This window comes from Gopherus evgoodei, chromosome 6 (genome assembly GCF_007399415.2).
Source record: "Gopherus evgoodei ecotype Sinaloan lineage chromosome 6, rGopEvg1_v1.p, whole genome shotgun sequence".
Taxonomy (NCBI): domain Eukaryota; kingdom Metazoa; phylum Chordata; order Testudines; family Testudinidae; genus Gopherus; species Gopherus evgoodei.
Window position 1 is genome coordinate 67112593 of NC_044327.1, and position 19720 is coordinate 67132312.

A 19720-nucleotide genomic window follows, 5' to 3' on the forward strand; every position below is an offset into this window, starting at 1 on the left:
GCAATCATCTGAGAAAGAGTCACACTATGGTAAGCAATTGTTTTTTCTCCTTCACTCAGTGGTGTGAGGAACTGCTATGATGCGAAGCAATGCATCACAGGGCATTAGGATAGGACCCAGGATGCACCGCAGCCTCCTCTGCCTTCCCACAAGACTTAGTATCAAAAGAGAAAGAGGTGCTCTGTGGGACAGCTGCCCAGAGTGCACCACTCCGAATACTGCTGCAGGTGCTGCAAGTGTGAACATGCCATTGCACAGGCAGCTGCCAGTGTGAACATACAACAACAGTTTTCATTCTGCATTCTTTGAGTGACACTGCAACTGCTGGTGCTGTAACTCTGTCAGGATAAACATGCCCTAAAGCTTTTCGGTCCTCAGGAAAATAAGCTATTTTGTGCCACACCGAGAAAGCAGACAGGGCATTAGATAACTAGTGGGGGTTGGGGGGGGGAGACAGTAAATAAATAAAGATCTACTGAGGATAGCACCTAGAGTACTATACACATCTTTCAGCACATCTTTCATATGCTTAAACAGGATTTATTCATGACCACTTTTATGCCTAAAAGTAAATACTAAAAACTAGTTTTATTAACTGGGTTGGTATATAGGAAACTTCTATTCACCTTCTCTTACAATGCAAGAATAAGGGGATATTCAATTAAATCAAAAGGTAGAAAATGCAATACTGAATAAAGAACATACTTTTTCCAGACAACACAAAATTAGATGGTGTAACTCACTGCAATAAGGTACCATTGAAGCTAGAAGCTTAGAAGGATTCAAAAAACACTTTTATAGATAAACAAAACTATCCAGAATCATAAAAGCAAACATTAAAAAACCCCAAGAGCAATGGATTGGATATAATCCCATCTCCTTAAGGACATAAAATAACTTCTAACTAATGGGAGTTAGGAAGAGAGTTTCTGTGGGAGTAAATCTCGTATCAGCCTACTGCATGGCTTCCTCTTAGCAACTAGTGCTCGTCACTACTGGAGATAGGATACTAGAGTAGCTGGACACTAGTATTCTGATTCAGAATGGCCACTCCCATGCTCCTAATATATTCCTCACACTACAAACTGTAACGTTTTAGATGTAGTAAAAATGTTCCTTTTTCTTTACATTCTCAAGGAAGGGATACTACACAGCACAGTAATCTGTGAAACAATCCTCTGAATTCCTGAGATGATTTAATATGTAGGTCAGATTTTGAAAACCTTTCCCATACTGTACTTACCACTTTTCAAGCTTGTAACCCCTAGAGACTGAGCAGAATGTAGAGTCAAACGAATGCCACCATCCTGGATATAAGCCATTGTAGTCATTGGATAGATATTTGCTTGAAGAGGCAATTTGCTCATTGCCACTCTGGGCTGAATCTACATCACCAAAATTAACATAAGTACATTCCATTAATATTTAAATATGTAAAAAAATACAAAATATCTTTCTAGGCATTTATCTTATACGCTTTGGGAGCAACAATTGATAGACACCAAAGCAAGTCCCTCCACTATATCGTTCAGCTTAGCAGGGACTTATGGGCAACATTACTTCAGAAGTGGTGTAACTTACACGTACTTGTAGTTCAATGTAGTTTTCAAAAAATGAAAGGTTCTTCAATGGAATTTGCATAAAGAATTGTACTGGCTCTTAGCATGAGGAGCAGTATTTTTGAGAAAAGTAGATTGTGAATAAGCTCAAAGTAGTGTAAAAATTATTCCTAGGATTTCTAGCATGGATCTGTGTAGATGAGTGTATAGTACTATCAAATATTCTTTAGTTCTTTAAAAATTCACTTGATTTTTTTTTTATTTAAGTGCAGTACTACTTTGAAATAATTAAATAAAATGGCCAGTTCTTACTCGACAGATCTGGGTCCCTATGTACTCAGAATTATATCTGGTGAGAATAGTGAAACAAAAGTTTTTACTATATTTTACTTCTACAAACACCACAGAGCCAACATAGCTAAGAAAAATTATCTGCATTCTTTCCCATCAGATGCATCATCAATACTATGGCTTACTATGTTCCAATAAATTATTATATAATTTATATGCATCACAGTAGCCACTAGAGGTCCAAAATAAGATCAGGGCCTGCTAGGCACTGTGCAAACATATAGTAAGAGCCAGCATCCACTCCAAATATCTTATAATCTAAATAGACAAGACAGAAAAGGAAAGGAATACAACATATCTATGTGTGTGATGATTTGTTAACGACCTATTAGTTCAATGTATTTTTATGCTTTGACCCTGAGAACTGTTTCAGGTCATCACAATGTGGACTGAGAAAAATATGTGGTTGCCAGAAATGTTCTTGATACAACCGATGTAGCTTTGAAGTCCATTTTAAGGGTGGATTCTACTTTCCTGTTTGCAGAGGTTTGTTCTTTGTTGGAGCTGGTGGGTTGTTTTGCTGTTTTAAAAGAAGGCACCTTCCTCAGGAAATATCATATCCATTGCCACGGATAATATCACTTTATCAATGCTGGACAGTATGAAAAGGGAATTTTGGGGTTCTTAGATTCTGCAGAATTTCGTGGCCTCCTGACAGAGCAGATGCCAAAATACAAAACTCTGAGAAGTTATTTAAATCTTAAATTGCCTTGAAATGGAACATATATTTCTCTTTGAAAGTCTCGCCAATATTTGTAACATGCTAATTTCCATGATGACTAACATCTACTTTAGTACCTTATGTAGACTGAAGTTTGAGACAAAAATCTGAGTCTTCTACATATCCTGCAGCATACACAATGCTGATAGCACTCAAAAATAATGAAAAATGAAATACTTCATTTTTTAAAATATCTCCTCCTCCTTCCAATACTCATGCACAGAGATTATCATCTTTGAAGAAGCCCAAAGCATCATACAAAACTAAAATAATAATAATAATAATAATAATAATAATAATAATAATAATAATCTATAAACAAAGGATATACTAGTACCATCATATTGTTATAACCAAACACAGTTTTTGTATACAACATATGTCTGTCTGTCATGACAAACCAGCCTAAAATAAATATTTTTTAATCTTGGAAAAGCCATCCACCGCTTTTAAATGCATCTAAGTCATGTCAGGAAAAATATTATATATTTAAATCATTGCCTACTTTCAAACTAATTAACATTCTCATACTAAACTATTATTTGCTTGGGTAGATAAGAAAAAAAATCAACTAAAAAACCCAAATATTAAGCCATGATGATTCTAAATTGTCATAGTTATTATATTCAGAATTAACAGATGGTAATTACCTGATATCCATTAAGGTCAGTGTAAAACCTGTTTTGGCTGTTTACGTCAGATGAAATTCTCATTGCAATCTCACGATTGTATTCTCCTCTAATGTCCACAATATTGGACAGCTCAAGAGACTCACCTTCCAATCCTAAATTTAAAAGTATATTTACAATTTCTGATTATTAAAAAATCAAAACCAAGTTCTATAGAGCTCTCCCCATAGCATAACAATGTTTCAGCTCCCCTCAATCAATTTTCCTTCCATGTTAATGTCTACCTTATAGAGAGGAGTAATCTTAGAACCCAGTCCATGTATCAGTATTATAGAATGGGGTAGCAGAGACTCTCTACATCACTGCTACCTACCAGATTTGCCATATAATTTTGAAAGCTTCAACAACATGGAGTAGAAAAACGATGTGGATTATTAAAATCTGCAGATTACAAATAGCCAAAACCAGTATAGAAGTCAGCACACTCCCGCAGGCAATGGAGTTTGCAACATCATTGCTGAGTACAGCCCCTGAGCACTAGCTAATCCTCTGGAACAGGCTGCTCCTCCACCTTAAATTGTTGGTGCCTGATGCTGCTGCTCCTTCTCCTTTTTGGGTGTAGGCATGCTGCTGCTAGTCTCCTACCACTCCTATGATAATAAATAATAATAGGAGATATACCAATCTCCTAGAACTGAGAGGGACCTTGAAAGATCATTGAGTCCAGCCCCTTGCCTTCACTAGCAGGACCAAGTACTGATTTTTGCCCCAGATCCCTAAGTGGCCCCCTCAAGGATTGAGCCCACAACCCTGGGTTTAGCAGGCCAATGTTCAAACCACTGAGCTATCCCTCCCCCCCAACAACTCTGATACAATCATAGGTAGGACTGAAGAGAAAGTACAGAGTCATTTGAATATGAGTAAATAGGGCTTTCAGGGCAGAGAATTTGAAGACTTCATTTTGATGTGACTGGGAACACAAAGTATGTCTATTGGGGGATGGAGCGGGGAGGGATGAGAGCCAGATTTGAAAAGTTAATTAGGTGTACACAACCTATGAGGAGTTTCAAAATGGAGCTTACAGGTTAATGTTTTATAAGATAGTATGCCACATCTTGGCCAAAACAAGAAAAGAAAATTAAGAAAAGATTTGTTTGTAAACTATAAACTTCAGACTTAAATTCTGGAGTAAGATTGTGTGTAGCCTTGATCTCATCAAAATATCAAGAAAATCCTCAAGTTAATTTCATAGTAAATGGATTACCTCTACCCTGGTTGACCATCTTGTCATGGTTTGGCTTTCCAATGTAATTCTAACATGTTTTTCAACATATTTCAACAACTAGTAAAAGAGGAAAACAGGGTATACAATCTTTGAACAATTCCAAAATTTAGAATAACTTGTGGAAAACACATTTCAGCTGGTTCTCCAAGAAAATTTAGTGAGTCAACAGCACAGGGGACAAAAGATGCGTACTGATTTATTTGGTGAATTTTATTTTGAACACCCTTGTATGCTGGAGCCATGTTAGCACTCTTGTCATAGCTTTGCCCCCTCCAATTAGCCATATCTAAACAGTCTTTTTTCAGAATCTCTAAAATAACCTGTCATACCCTTCTCTGTTTTGGTGTGAATGTCAATAAAAATCTACAAAGCAGTCACCAACCTCTTCTCCATTTTTTGATATCTCAATATACCTTAACACTTGAGACATTTGTTCCATTTGGAAGAGTTTGGAATACAAATACAATGGAGAAGTATTTAAACTTTCCTAAATCAGTCAAAAAAAAGTCTACAACGCTTTTTATAGGACTGGTCTTAATAGTGTCTACATGATCTCACAACATGCTACCATGCCTTGCAAGCAATTCAAACACACACCAAAAATTACCATTATGACAACTTTCTAATTTCTCATCTGAACCTCTCAAAACTAAATCTCTCTCCCAAGCACAGCAAAATATGCAAGAAATAACGCAAAATACTGTATCTTGTGATAGCAGATTTGCATATCTTTGTCAATTGCGCAGTCCTTTACCAACCATTCTGCAATTTCCATCCAGCGAGCAATTGCCTCCACCCGTTCTTTGAACGTTTATGTAGGCATAATCAATTGCTAAAGAGGAAAAAGTTTGTGAACCCAGTTTTACAGTTTGCAAAGGAGGACAAGGAGTTTGGTTGGAAAAGCCAACAATTGAAACAGAACAAGAAGGCAAGAGTCAAACTGCATATCAACCAAGATCGCTGGTGCAATTCCCCATTAGAAATTTTGATAAAGAATCACAATTTTAATATTTGCCTTTATTTGCGTTCACTAAGCAAACAGGTTCATTCTAACTGAACAATGGGACCATTTTCTACCAAAAAAACCAAACAGAATCTGTCACTTTTGTGGCCAAGCAACCAGATCTCGCTTGAAGACAAAATTCTGCCCCATGCTTCTAATAACCAAACCGCTTTCAGAATCCACATCTATAACAGTTGTGCTAGTAACCAATGGGCAACATTCTGCTGAAAATCAGATTCTGGGATCCAACAATTCAATGTCAAGTTTTGTGCCAGAATCAGATACTCCAGAACTGAACAAGCCTGACAAACCCAAATCAACATCCTCACTAGCTTAGGATAAGGGTAAGAAATGCAAGTAGCAGAACTGTCTGCAACACGGTCAAATATTTCAAGTTATTTTGTAGACCACTCACACTTTTCTGATTATCTTTTTCATGGGCCTGCTACAGCTTGCATTTTTGAGCATCACTCTTGTGCTTGTAGGTATTCATGGTGGAAATCACAGCTGACCATAAGAATTCACCCACCATGCTCTTTATGAATGAATTGCTATGTTTGGAATAACTGCACTAGAAGTTGAAAGAGCTAATGAAACGTAAAGAAATCAGGTAAGAGATCATAATACCTCTGTGAAACTCAGAGCTGCATCAGGTAAAACTAATGAAAAAGAGTTCAGGAATGCAGATAAGTTTAATTGAGGTCTAGTGAAGGGAACAGTTACAGAGAAGGTCAGGACCCCAAAATGGAAGAAAAGAGAAAAAAGTTAAAGAAAGGGGAACAAGGCATGGTTTCACTGAAACCACTTGAACTGCCTTTCACATGGCCATTTGGAGCAGGTGGTCCTGTGCTCTACTCCTACTTATAAACCATGAGGTTCAAACAGTTTAAAATTTTTACAGTGGACATAGATCATCATTTGTATTCTCAAATCACAACTAATTAACAGGTTTCAGATCCAACCCTGAGTGGCGAATAATGATGGGAACAGGTCAGATGTACAGACCAATCTGGACTGCTTAGCAAGATGCCATTGTGTGTTTTAACAAAGCCAATTGTGAGGTCGTACATAAAAAACAAAGAATGTAGGTCACACTTACAATATACATGGCTGAATCTGGGAATGCAGTGACATTGAAAAGAACTTAAGGTCATGATAGTGTGATAAAGTTCCTCCTCTGCCTTGGAGGGTTCTGCGATTTCTGGCGGATTTGCTCGCCTCAGAGGTTCATAGCAGTCTTCAGTTTGGCTCCTTTTGTTAGTGGCACAAAACTGCCGTTCACTTGGCTAATCTCTTCACTGGCCAGGATTGGGAAAAGGAGGAGAACAATCCCCACAGTCTCTGCTGGCCCACCTAATGTGTCAGGGGACAGGCCAGAAACCTTTCCCTCTGATGGGACCCACAGTCCAGATCAACTCTTCTTATATCAAATAGGGAGTTGAGGGGATGGGGGGAACCTGGGCCCGCCCTTGACTCTGGGTTCCAGCCCAGGGCCCTGTGGATTGCAGCTGTCTATAGTGTCTCCTGTAACAGCTGCATGACAGCTACAACTTCCTGGTCTACTTCACCATGGCCTCCTCCCAGCACCCTCTTTATCCTCACCACAGGACCTTCCTCCTGATGTCTGGTAATGCTTATACTTTGCGGTCCTCCAGCAGTATGCCTACTCACTCTCAGCTTCTTGCACCTCTTACTCCCAGCTCCTCACACGCGCGCCTCACTGACTGAAGCGAGGTCCTTTTTAAACTGGGTGCCCTGATTAGGCTGCCTATCTTAACAGATTCTAGCAGCTTCTTAATTGGCTCCAGGTGTCCTAATTAGCCTGCCTTAATTTGTTCCAGCAAGTTCCTGATTGTTCTAGAACTGCCTCTGTTACTTTACCCAGGGAAAAGGGACCTGCTTAACTTGGGGCTAATATATCTGCCTTCTATCACTCTCCTGTAGCCATCTGGCCCAACCCTGTCACAGTAGGTAATCAGTTGAACATGAGCTTCCTGTGCAATATTGTGGCTAAGAGGGTAATTGCAATCCTTGGAGAAGAGAAGTGGCATTACCTCTGTAATACTGCACTAGTGAAACCTTATCGAATGTGTCCCCACTTAAAAAAAGATGGCGGAAAAACTGGAAAGGGATCAGAAAAGATAGAAGAATGCTTCAAGGTTTTGAAAGTACACAGTGAGAGACTTAAGCTGTGTACTTTATCCCAGAGGAGATTTAAAGATGCCTTGATCAGAGTCTGCAAGTACTTACATAGGTGTGATCAAATATGCCCCTGTATCCACAACCTACACACTGTTGTAATAAATCTTTGTAACAAAAGTACGCCTTGGAAGGTCTGCCTTGAAAACTCAATTTTCTGATCAGTATTGTCTTGGTAAAATTTGTATGGCAACACTGTATGTAAAGTTATAAGATTTTCCTATATGATGTTATTAACACTTGTTCCAAATGCCACAGCCCTGTCCAAACAAGTCACCGAACAGGTCTCTCTTAGCCCTCGTCCAGACTAACCCGCGGCATCGGCGGGTTAAAATCGATTGCTCGGGGATCGATATATCGCGTCTAGTCTGGACGCGGTGTATCGATCCCCGAGCGCGCTTACATCGATTCCGGAACTCCATCAATCCGAACGGAGTTCCGGAATCGACACGGAGAGCCGCGGACATCGATGCAGCGCCGTCCAGACTGGTGAGTACCTCGATTTTAGAAATTCGACTTCAGCTACGTTATTCTCGTAGCTGAAGTTGCGTATCTAAAATCGATTTTAATTCCTAGTCTGGACGTGGCCTTAGACAAAGGAATGTGTGCATGCCTTTCATTGCATTTAAGCAGTAAACAGAATCATCAAGTAGGGAGGGAAACAAAGAAAGCTCGAACAGTTGAGAAAAAGCCAGCAAGAACATCCTTCCATATGGACTCTGTCTCGTCATTCCCAGCTGGAAATGTTTTTCAAGATAGGGACTGAAACTATAAAAAGGAGGAACAAACACCCCAAGGCACATCTCACTTTCCCTGAGCATCTGAAGTGACAAAGAAAGCATTAGTTGAACTTCGGAGGAGAGATCGTGACCTACTGAGTTTGGCCAGTAAGACTGCTGGAAGCACGTGGTGAGAAACTTTGTTTGAATCTGATTAGTTTAAATTAGGCATTAGTAAAAGTTTTATCCTTATTTTTCTTGTAACCATTTCTGACTTGTACATTTCTGACTTGTACTTCATTACTTGTAGAAACTTAAAATATCTCCCTCTTTGTAGTTAATAAACTTATTTTACTGTTTATCTAATCCAGGGTGTTTAAACAGAAGTGTCAGAATAACGATCTGAGATAATAAAATGGCATATTCTATTTAAGGAATAATGGACTTAAAATATTTTATCTTGTCCAACAAAGTACAGGACATACATTTTTGAGGGAAAATCTAAAACTAGGGATGTGTTGGGGTCACCCTGCAGTATAACCAAGGCTGGTGAGAGCCAGCACGTAACCCAAGTGTGGCAGGCAGGCTGCAGTTACACACAGACACTCAGGGTGTAGTTTTGCATGCTGGAAAGCTATTTGTGAGTGGCCCAGGTGGAAGATATTTCATCAAGGCATCGTAAGATATCTGAGGTTGCAGGGTAGGGTGACAGCTGCTTGTTAGTCTGGATTGTACCCTGCAATATGGAAGAGAAGTATAATTACTTAGAAAAAAAATTGTATTTGAAGAAATGTATTCAGGATGCAAACTCAAACACTTAAAAAGAGTTACAAACTGCCAGGCTGATGCTTGCCTATGCCACTAAAAGTTCTGATGTGACAATAAGTGGATTCCCAACATTTCTGTCTTGATGTTCCCAACCGACTTCAAATAGACAAATCTTTGCATGCTGTGCTACTCCAGAAGCCATTCCATGAAGAAAACACAAAACTAATAAAATTGGTTAAGCAAGTCGAGCAATATGGCAGGATATGAACTCTGGCTGTCAGAAGAAATTAACCCTATCAACAGAATTTACATTTAAAAATCCAAACACTATGATAAACAAATCAGAAAAAAAAAAGTAGGGAATAAAATATTCTCTGCACTCCTCCAAACACTATATTTCTGTTTTCCTGAGCTACAAAAAAGAATGTCCATAGGGAGGTGGTGGTGATGGAACAGATTTGGGAAATTCTCAAAATATTACAATTCTCCCTCCCTCATTTTAGCAATTACAACTTAAATATTTATTATTTCTATAGTAGATAGCCAAAGAACCTAGTAAGGATTGCAGACCCATTAAATGCCGCATGCTGCTGAGAGAGATTTAGGGAGGCACAAAGGAGCCATTTATACTTCTCATTCCTGGGGCTGGTTCTACCAATGGCCTGCTCCTCAGCACAGGTGCAGCCTCAAGGCCAGTCTAATCTAAAATAGCTGCACAGTGCCAGAGCAACAGGATGTCCCAGCTACACCACTGCTACATCCCTTATCTCAGGAATGCTAGCTGTGCTGGGTGTTGAGTGGTGTAGGGATAAAGTGAGAAAGGCCAAAAGCCATGTAGAGTTGGACCTTGCAAAGTGAATTAAAACCAATAGTAAAAGGTTCTACAGCCATATAAATAAGAAAAAAAAGAAGTAGGACCACTAAACACTGAGGATGGAGTGGAGGTTAAGGATAATCTAGGTATGGCCCAAGAGCTAAACAAATACTTTGCCTTAGTCTTTAATGAGGCTAATGAGGAGTTTAGGGACAATGGTAGGATGACAAATGGGAATAAGGATATGGAGGTAGATATTAGCATATCTGAGATAGAAGCCATACTCGAAGAGCTTAATGGGACGAAATCAGGGGGCCCAGATAATCTTCATCCAAGAATATTAAAGGAACTCGCACATGAAATTGCAAGCCCCTCAGCAAAACATTTTAATGAATCTGAAAACGCAGGGGTTGGACCATATGGCTGGAAAAACAGCAAAGAGTCCTGTGGCACCTTATAGACTAACAGATGTTTTGGAGCATGAGCTTTCGTGGGTGAATACCCACTTCGTCAGATGCATGTAATGGAAATTTCCAGGGGCAGGTGTATATATATATGCAGGCAAGCTAGAGATAATGAGGTAGTTCAATCAGGGAGGATGAGGCCCTGTTCTAGCAGTTGAGGTGTGAAAACCAAGGGAGGAGAAACTGGTTCTGTAATTGGCAAGCCATTCACAGTCTTTGTTTAATCCTGAGCTGATGGTGTCAAATTTGCAGATGAACTGAAGCTCAGCAGTTTCTCTTTGAAGTCTGGTTCTGAAGTTTTTTTGCTGCAGGATGGCGACCTGAAGGTCTGCCATATAGTGTGGCCAGGGAGGTTGAAGTGTTCTCCTACAGGTTTTTGTATATTGCCATTCCTAATATCTGATTTGTGTCCGTTTATCCTTTTCCGTAGCGACTGTCCAGTTTGGCCGATGTACACAGCAGAGGGGCACTGCTGGCATATGATGGCGTATATTACATTGGTGGACGTGCAGGTGAATGAACCGGTGATGGTGTGGCTGATCTGGTTAGGTCCTGTGATGGTGTCGCTGGTGTAGATATGTGGGCAGAGTTGGCATCAAGGTTTGTTGCATGGATTGGTTCCTGAGCTAGAGTTATTATGGTGTGGTGTGCAGTTACTGGTGAGAATATGTTTCAGATTGGCAGGTTGCCTGTGGGCGAGGACTGCCCTGCCAAAGTGTGGGATCATTGTCCAGGATGGGTTGTAGGTCCCTGATGATGCATTGGAGAGGTTTTAGCTGGGGACTGTATGTGACTACAATACCCGCATGAGGAAATAAGGAAACAGATCAACAGAGCCAGATGTGTACCCAGAAGCCTCCTACTGCGAGACAAACCCAAGAAAGAAACCAACAGGACTCCACTGGCCATCACATACAGTCCCCAGCTAAAACCTCTCCAACGCATCATCAGGGACCTACAACCCATCCTGGACAATGATCCCACACTTTGGCAGGGCAGTCCTCGCCCACAGGCAACCTGCCAATCTGAAACATATTCTCACCAGTAACTGCACACCGCACCACAGTAACTCTAGCTCAGGAACCAATCCATGCAACAAACCTTGATGCCAACTCTGCCCACATATCTACACCAGCGACACCATCACAGGACCTAACCAGATCAGCCACACCATCACCGGTTCATTCACCTGCACGTCCACCAATGTAATATACGCCATCATATGCCAGCAGTGCCCCTCTGCTGTGTACATCGGCCAAACTGGACAGTCGCTACGGAAAAGGATAAACGGACACAAATCAGATATTAGGAATGGCAATATACAAAAACCTGTAGGAGAACACTTCAACCTCCCTGGCCACACTATATGGCAGACCTTCAGGTCGCCATCCTGCAGCAAAAAAACTTCAGAACCAGACTTTAAAGAGAAACTGCTGAGCTTCAGTTCATCTGCAAATTTGACACCATCAGCTCAGGATTAAACAAAGACTGTGAATGGCTTGCCAATTACAGAACCAGTTTCTCCTCCCTTGGTTTTCACACCTCAACTGCTAGAACAGGGCCTCATCCTCCCTGATTGAACTACCTCATTATCTCTAGCTTGCCTGCATATATATACCTGCCCCTGGAAATTTCCATTACATGCATCTGACGAAGTGGGTATTCACCCACGAAAGCTCATGCTCCAAAACATCTGTTAGTCTATAAGGTGCCACAGGACTCTTTGCTGCTTTTACAGATCCAGACTAACATCACTACCCCTCTGATACATATGACTGGAGAATTGCTAACATAGTTCCTGTTTTTAAGAAAGGAAAAATAAAGTGATCCGGGTAAATACAGGCCTGTTAGTTTGACATCTGTAGTATGCAAGGTCTTGAAAAAATTTTTGAAGGAGAAAGTAGATAAGGACATTGAGGTCAATGGTAATTGGGACAAAGTACAACATGGTTTTACAAAATGTAGATTGTGCCAAACCAACCTGATCTCCCTCTTTGAGAAGGTAACAGATTTTTTAGACAAAGGAAATGCAGTGGCTCTAATTTAGCTCAATTTCAGTAAGGCATTTGATACAGTTCCACATTGGGAATTATTAGCTAAACTGGAAAAGACGGGGATCAATATGAAAACTGAAAGGTGGATAAGGGACTAGTTAAAGGGGAAACTACAACAGGTCGTACTGAAAAGTGAACTGTTATGCTAGAGGGAGGTTACTACTGGAGTTCCACAGGGATCGGTTTTGGGATCAATCTTATTTAATCTTTTTATTACTGACCTTGACACAAAGAATAGGAATGTGCTAATAAAGTTTGCAGATGACACAAAGCTGGGAGGTATTGCCAATACAGAGAAGGACTGGGATATCACACAGGAAGATTTGCATGACCTTGTAAACCGAAGTAATAGTAACAGGATGAAATTTAATAGCGAAAGGTGCAAGGTCATGCATTTAGGGATTAACAGCAAGAATTTCTGTTATAAGCTGGGGACGCATCAGTTGGAAATAACAGAAGAGGAGAAGGATCTCGGAGTACTGATAGATCACAGGATGACTATGAGCCGCCAGTGTGACATGGCTGTGAAAAAAGCTAATGCGGTCTTGGGATGCACTACAAGGCACTGGTAAGACCTCATCTAGAACACTGTGTGCAGTTCTGATCTCCAATGTTTAAGAAGGATAAATTCAAAGTGGAACAGGTACAGAGAAGGGCTACTAAGATGATCTGAGGAATGGAAAACCTATCTTATGAAAGGAGACTAAAAGAGCTTGGCTTGTTTAGCCTAATCAAAAGAAGGCTGACAGGAGATATGATTTCTCCCTATAAATATATCAGAGGTATAAATACCAGGGAGGCAGAGGAATTATTTAAGCTCAGTACCAATGTGGACACAAGAACAAATGGATATAAACTGGCCATCAGGAAATTTAGATCTGAAATTAGATGAAGGTTTCTAACCATAAGAGGAGTGAAGTTCCATAACAGCCTTCCAAGGGGAACAGTGGGGGCAAAAGGCATATCTGGCTTCACGACTAAGCTTGTTAAGTTTATGGAGGGGATAGTATGATGTGATAGCTTAATTTTGGCAATGCACTGGTCTTTGACTATTAGCAGTAAATGCGCCCAATGGCCTGTGATGGGATGTTAGAGGGGGTGGGATCTGAGTTACTACAGATAATTCTTTCCTGGGTGCTGGCTGGTGAGTCTTGCCCACATGCTCAGGGTTTAACTGATTGCCATATTTGGGTTTGGGAAAGAATTTTCCTCCAGGGCAGATTGGCCAAGGCCATGGAGTTTTTTCGCCTTCCTCTACAGCGCGGGACACGGATCACTTGCTGGCAGATTCTCTGCACCTTGAAGTCTTTAAACCACGATTTGAGGACTTCAATAGCTTAGACATAGGTTAGGGGTTTGATACAGGAGTGGGTGGGAGAGATTCCATGGGCTGCCTTGTGCAGATGGTCAGACTAGATGACCATAATGGTCCCTTCTGACCTTGAAGTCTACGATTCTATAGTGTAGGAGCCACTTTGGCAGCCCTACACCATAAGATGATTTGTCAACGTTGAGGGAGTCCTTCACGAGAAAGATTTGTTGGATTTAAGTCTGCCTTTAGTTGAGTGACTGCTGCAAACCACAAGAATAGATCATTTATCCTTAAACCCAGTGACTGCTGCAATCAGAAGTAATTCCTAGACCAGCACTGTACTAAGCATAAAAAGTTATGAAAGCACTGGAAAGCCAACGTAAGGTCCAAACTGAACAACAACTTAGACAGAAAATAAAATGACACATTTAACTGCAGTTTTAAAACCTCTTACCCTGAACTTTGTAGAGTCGCACTGTGTGTGTCAAATGATGGAAAAAACAAGTAACTTCTGAGAAAATCCTTCCATGAGTAACTCTTATGGTAGGTGGATCTGTGAAAACATAAGGCTGAAAAAAGAAACATAAAGTTAAAACAATGGTATGAAAATTGTTTTCAGGATAAAATATTCAGAGCAGATCAGTTATTAAATAGGTTTAAATCCTAATTTAAAACCCCTCCAAAAATAACTTTCTATCTATAATAAATGAGTGTAGGGCTGGTCATCTGAACACAAGACTGGGAGTTGGGAATTCATAACTTCTAATCCCTACTTTGACATTGACTTTCTTTGTAGTCTTGGGCAATTTTCTTAACCCTACCTTGTCTGAAAATGAGGATAATCTTCATTAGAGATCTTACAGGTATGTTGTGAAAATCTAGTTAAAATTTGTGAAGCATGTTGGAGATTAGAGCAACGTTAAGTGTTAAGTAACATATTACTGTGATTACATATATTTTAGCTTCAATTTTCTCTCTCACAAAGTTATACTTGTCAGCTGCTGCTTACACACTTAGGACTTCATACCCAAAGCCCGAGTCACTGTTAGATGATTTCATTTATTTTTAACAGTTGATTTCAACATAGTTTCTGTTCACATTTAACATATCAAATGAATGTACGGATTGAGCAAAGCAGGAAGTGTGAACACAGCTGAAAGAACAGGAAGAATTTTTTGTCTGTTTGGTCCAACCACTACAGAGTGATATATAGTCGCTCCATAGTTAAAGTTGCAGCAGATCATCTGTTTAAAGCATGATGTTGGTCCCCTTAAAATCCACAAAATAGTCAAATATATCTGGAAATTAGTAGGTCAGTTGTGGGAGCTAAAGTAGAATGTTTCTAAAAATCTAAAGTCAACTGGACAAGGGATTCCTGATTTCGGATATCCAAAAAAGAAAGGGAATTCCTGAAGTTGTCTAATACTTTTTTTGCCAGTTTGTACATGCGCATGCGCGCACACACACAAAAGAGGGGAAAAAATATCATCACTGACCTGTCTTAGCTTAAACTCAATGCACAATTACTTCTGGAAAAACACAGGAGGAGCCACTACAGCATAGACTTAGCTGAACCATTAACTGCACTCCTGACAAAGCTTTAGTTCTAGTTCAGCCTTGCCCCATCCCATTCCATCTGAACATTACAGGGGATTAGGAGGAGACAGAAGGACATCTGGGTTCAGGAGCTGAAGCTGTCTCAGGAGCACAGAGCCTCTCAGACTTTCAACTCCTAGCCCCGGTTTGCTGATCCAGAGTGGGTTTGTCAGACTGGGACTACTGGTAGGAAGGCTGAGGATAGGAGCCAAAGCCCAAGGGTCATTATTGAAGATTAAAGGTACATTTCTATAAGATTCGGAGAGATGAATATTATTGTGCATGGATGTAAAAGATGAGGGTAAAAATAGGCCCCTTGCTTTTTTAACCTCCTTCCTACTTGCTCCCCATCATCCAACCATGGGATTTGTTTTTACTGCACTAAAAGATTTTTCCACTTGGACTTGTATGTCCTTTTGCTAAATGTCTTTCTGGCACCTCAGAAGTCAAGAACCACCTTCTCAGATACACCATGCACATGAATCTCTATGTCAGAAGGCAAGCTCTTTGGGAGAAGACTCCCATATCGTGATGAAGCAGGTATTGTGCTTCTGAGTGACAATCTGAAACCAGACTCAACAGGATGAATCATACTGACTATGGCCATTTGCAACAGAGTAAAGAACCATACTTGTCTAAGCAATAAGAGCTACTATCTTCAAACCATTGTCTCTTCTGAAATTTGGCAGTACATTTACAACAGAGTTTAGTATAAAGCCATGTAACAGCCTCTTACAGAGTATCATGTTACTATGACCTTTTTGGTACCATGATGAGAAGCAGAGATTCTTGTTCGGGTAATTTATGATGAGATCCACTGCTGGTGTCCTCAGGGGTGGCTCCAGCCACCAGCGCTCCAAGTGTGTGCCTGGGGCAGCAAGCCATGGCGGGGCAGCGTGCCGGTTGCCGTGAGGGCGGCAGTTAGGCTGCCTTCAGTGGCATGCCTGCGAGAAGTCAGTTCAGTCCTGCAGTTTCGGCGGCGGGTACGCCAAAGGCGCGGGACTGGTGGACCTCCCGCAGGCATGCCGCCGAATCCGCATTACCAGCAGACCTCCTGCAGGCGCGCCGCCGAAAGTTGCCTGACTGCTGTGCTTGGGGCGGTAAAATACAGAGCTGCCCCAGGTGTCCTGTAGTAGAGGAAAATCTGATCTGCCAGTTTGTGAAGATCTGTTTCAGCTCAGCCCTAACTGTGATTGTGTTCTCTTTCCCCCCTCTGATATATGGTGACGGGGCTCATCTTGTAGGACACACAATACTCCACACCTGCACTGTTTCACAAAAGAGGGATCACAAACATAGAGGAAGACACCAGGTTATGTAAAACATGGTGGCCTAGCTTTCCATTTTAAACAGGACAATTTTTTGGGATACCGAGTCTCTGAAGGTCCTTCGTACCTACAAGAACTAACCTCATCTTCAGAGCACTGAGCTAAAAATGCTATTGGGACCAAAGTCTTTTGATGGAACAGCAAAACAGACCAACAGTCTTCCAAACTTGGGGCAAAGATTTTTTCATTGTCTCACCTGCAAAGGTTGCCCAAACCTGAAGCCAGGCCAGGTCTACACTCTTACAGACTCTAAGCATCCAGGGTGGAGGCCTTCTTCCATCAGACCTTTGGGTCATAGTTCACAATGTGAAGTATAGCAGTCAAGATCTGAAACTTTTTGCTCAATTCATTATCAACACCACTACTTAATTTTTGGGAAGGCATACCATAATTGTGTTTAATCGTCCTTCTAGTTATGGCTGTCCCTACCTCCCCACAAGCTCCATAAGCTACCTCCCCACAAGCTCCACAAGCTACCTATTGCTGTCCCTACCTCCCCACAAGATCCACAAGCCCCACAAGCTCTCCTTGGGGACACTATATCTTTTCCTCATTGCCTTGAAGGTTAGTATAGTGAGGTGAGGTTTTTCATAGAACCATAGAACTGGAAAAGACCTCGAGAGGTGATCTAGTCCAGTCCGCTGCACTCAAGGCAGGACTAAGTGTTACCTAGACCATCCCTGACAGGTGTTTGTCTAACCTGCTCTTAAAAATCCCCAATGATGGAAATTCCACAAGCTCTCTAGGCAATTTATTCCAGTGCTTAACCACCCTGACAGTTAGGAAGTTTTACCTAATGTCCAACCTAAACCACCCTTGCTGCTTCTTGTCCTATCCTCAGAGGTTAAGAACAACAATTTTTCTCCCTCCTCCTTGTAACAACCTTTTATGTCCTTGCCACACATTCTTCAGCAACTGTTTCACAGTGGAGTGCAAGGATGTGGCACTTCTATCTGACAGGGGTTCCTGACCCACGTTACTAACTATTGTAGCTCCTTTAAAATCCTGTACTATTTGTCTTTCAAAATCAGGAGTTTTTGGTATTCCTGAAAGAAATATCTGGCATCAGAAGAGTTCCCTGTCAAAGAATGAAATTAAATTGGTTTGGCATGATTTGTTCTTGACAAATCCATACTGGCTATTACGTATGACTCTATTATCCTCTAGGTGCTAATAAACTTATTGTTCAATAATTTGCTCCAGTATCTTTCCAGATATTGAAGTCAAGTCGATTGGTCTAAAATTCTCCAGGGCCTCTGTGCTTCCTCTTTTGAAGAGAGGTAGTATGCTTGCCCTTTTCCAGTCCTCTGGAACTGCACCCTTCCTCCAGGAATTCTCAAAGATAATTCCTAACCGAGATCGCTTCAGCTAGTTCCTAAAGTACTGTAAGATAAATATCATCAGACTCTGCCAACTTGAATACATCTTACTTATCTAAATATTCTTTAACTTGTTCTTTCCCTATTTTGGGTTGTATTCCTACCCTGCTGTTAATTGTGTTAAATATTGGGTCACAAATTTACCTTTTTAGAGAAGATTGAAGCAAAATAGAAATACCTCAGCCCCCTTTTTGTCATATGTTATTAGCTCTCCTTCTCTGCTAAGAAAAGAGCCTACATTTTCCTTCATCTTTCTTTTGCTCCTAATATATTTAAAAAACAACATCTTCCTCTTACCTCCTTTGCCCAGTATAAAACTCATTTTGTGTTTCAGCTTTCTGCTTTTGTCCCTACGTGCTATTCTTTTGTACTCAGAAATCAGTCCATGTTTCCATTGGGGCTCGTAAGAATACTGAGATGTGTAGTTATGTCAACCTGACTGATGCATTGTTTCGAGTTCAATGATGGCTTTACCAGGAGCCTTGTATGCGAAGCAGCATGCTGATTCACTGCCCCAGGAAACTGACTAGGACTCAGTCACAGTCTGCCTTTCCCACTACAGAAGGGAAGGAGGAACTTAGTGGAGGGGAAGTGGGATATACCCTATGTGAGCCCTACATATCCCCAAATCTAAGGTGGTGGGAAGCAAGAATACAAAAGTTGCTCCACCCACAGTATGGCTAGCCAATACAAGGGACAATAAACATGTTACATGCCCTTTCTTCCTTGAGCAAACACACAGAAAGGGCTTCAGTCTGACCCTACATTAGTAATTAAAGTTCCTCCAAGGGAAAACTGAAACAAAGAATGAAGAGAAATATTAAGCTGCATGCTATCATTTACCTTCATAAAACTGTTTTCTACACCATATTCAGTTTATAGCATTTCTCTGAAAAAATATTTTTGAATTCCGAGAAATATTTCATTAATATGAATATACATGGTAACAAGTACAGATACACGGCATGTTTCTGAATTTCCAAGGAAGCTGAAAATAAACAAGAGTTAACTGAAAAGAGTATGTGATTTAAAAAAAAAAATTGCTGAACTAAAACATTGCCTGTTTGTAGTAGATGATAGCTGAATTAGACAGTCACTTGCTCTTCCTTTTATGTTTATCATCATTTATGATGCAGTAGTGCTGAACATCTCAATGAAAGTTGGGCCGCATCGTGCTAGGCATTGTATAAACACATCATAAATAACAGCCCATCCCACAAAGAAGTTACAAACTTTAAAAAGTTTAGCATATTCACTATGTTATTCCATGTATAAATTTAGTATATCCAATCTCAGACTAAAGGGAGAAAAAGAGAAACAGAGAGAAAGGAAAGCTGGGAAAAATGAATGAATATCCACGATACACTTTTACGATAAGATATGAAAATAAGTTCTTGGGCACTTGTGGTCATTGAAAATCCCATGGCACTTTCTGCCAGGATTTTCAGTGTCCTATTAAAATTCCCATATGCATAATTTGAATGCAGTGCTTTACAAAAGATGTAGCTATATTTCAATGGTGGGTCAACTACTGCTTTT

General features: G+C 40.6%; 1 protein-coding gene across 3 annotated transcripts in view; it reads right to left on the bottom strand.

Annotated features, from left to right (window-relative positions):
• MAN2A1 (mannosidase alpha class 2A member 1) overlaps positions 1-19720 on the bottom strand; it is a 200393-nt gene that overhangs the window by 47179 nt on the left and 133494 nt on the right. For all 3 annotated transcript variants that reach the window (XM_030565963.1, XM_030565965.1, XM_030565964.1), the window contains exons 16-18: positions 14333-14447; positions 3282-3415; positions 1244-1385 (exon numbers count right to left, since the gene is read on the bottom strand). In XM_030565963.1, coding sequence (XP_030421823.1) covers positions 1244-1385; positions 3282-3415; positions 14333-14447 — 391 coding nt within the window. The remainder of the gene's footprint in view (positions 1-1243; positions 1386-3281; positions 3416-14332; positions 14448-19720) is intronic.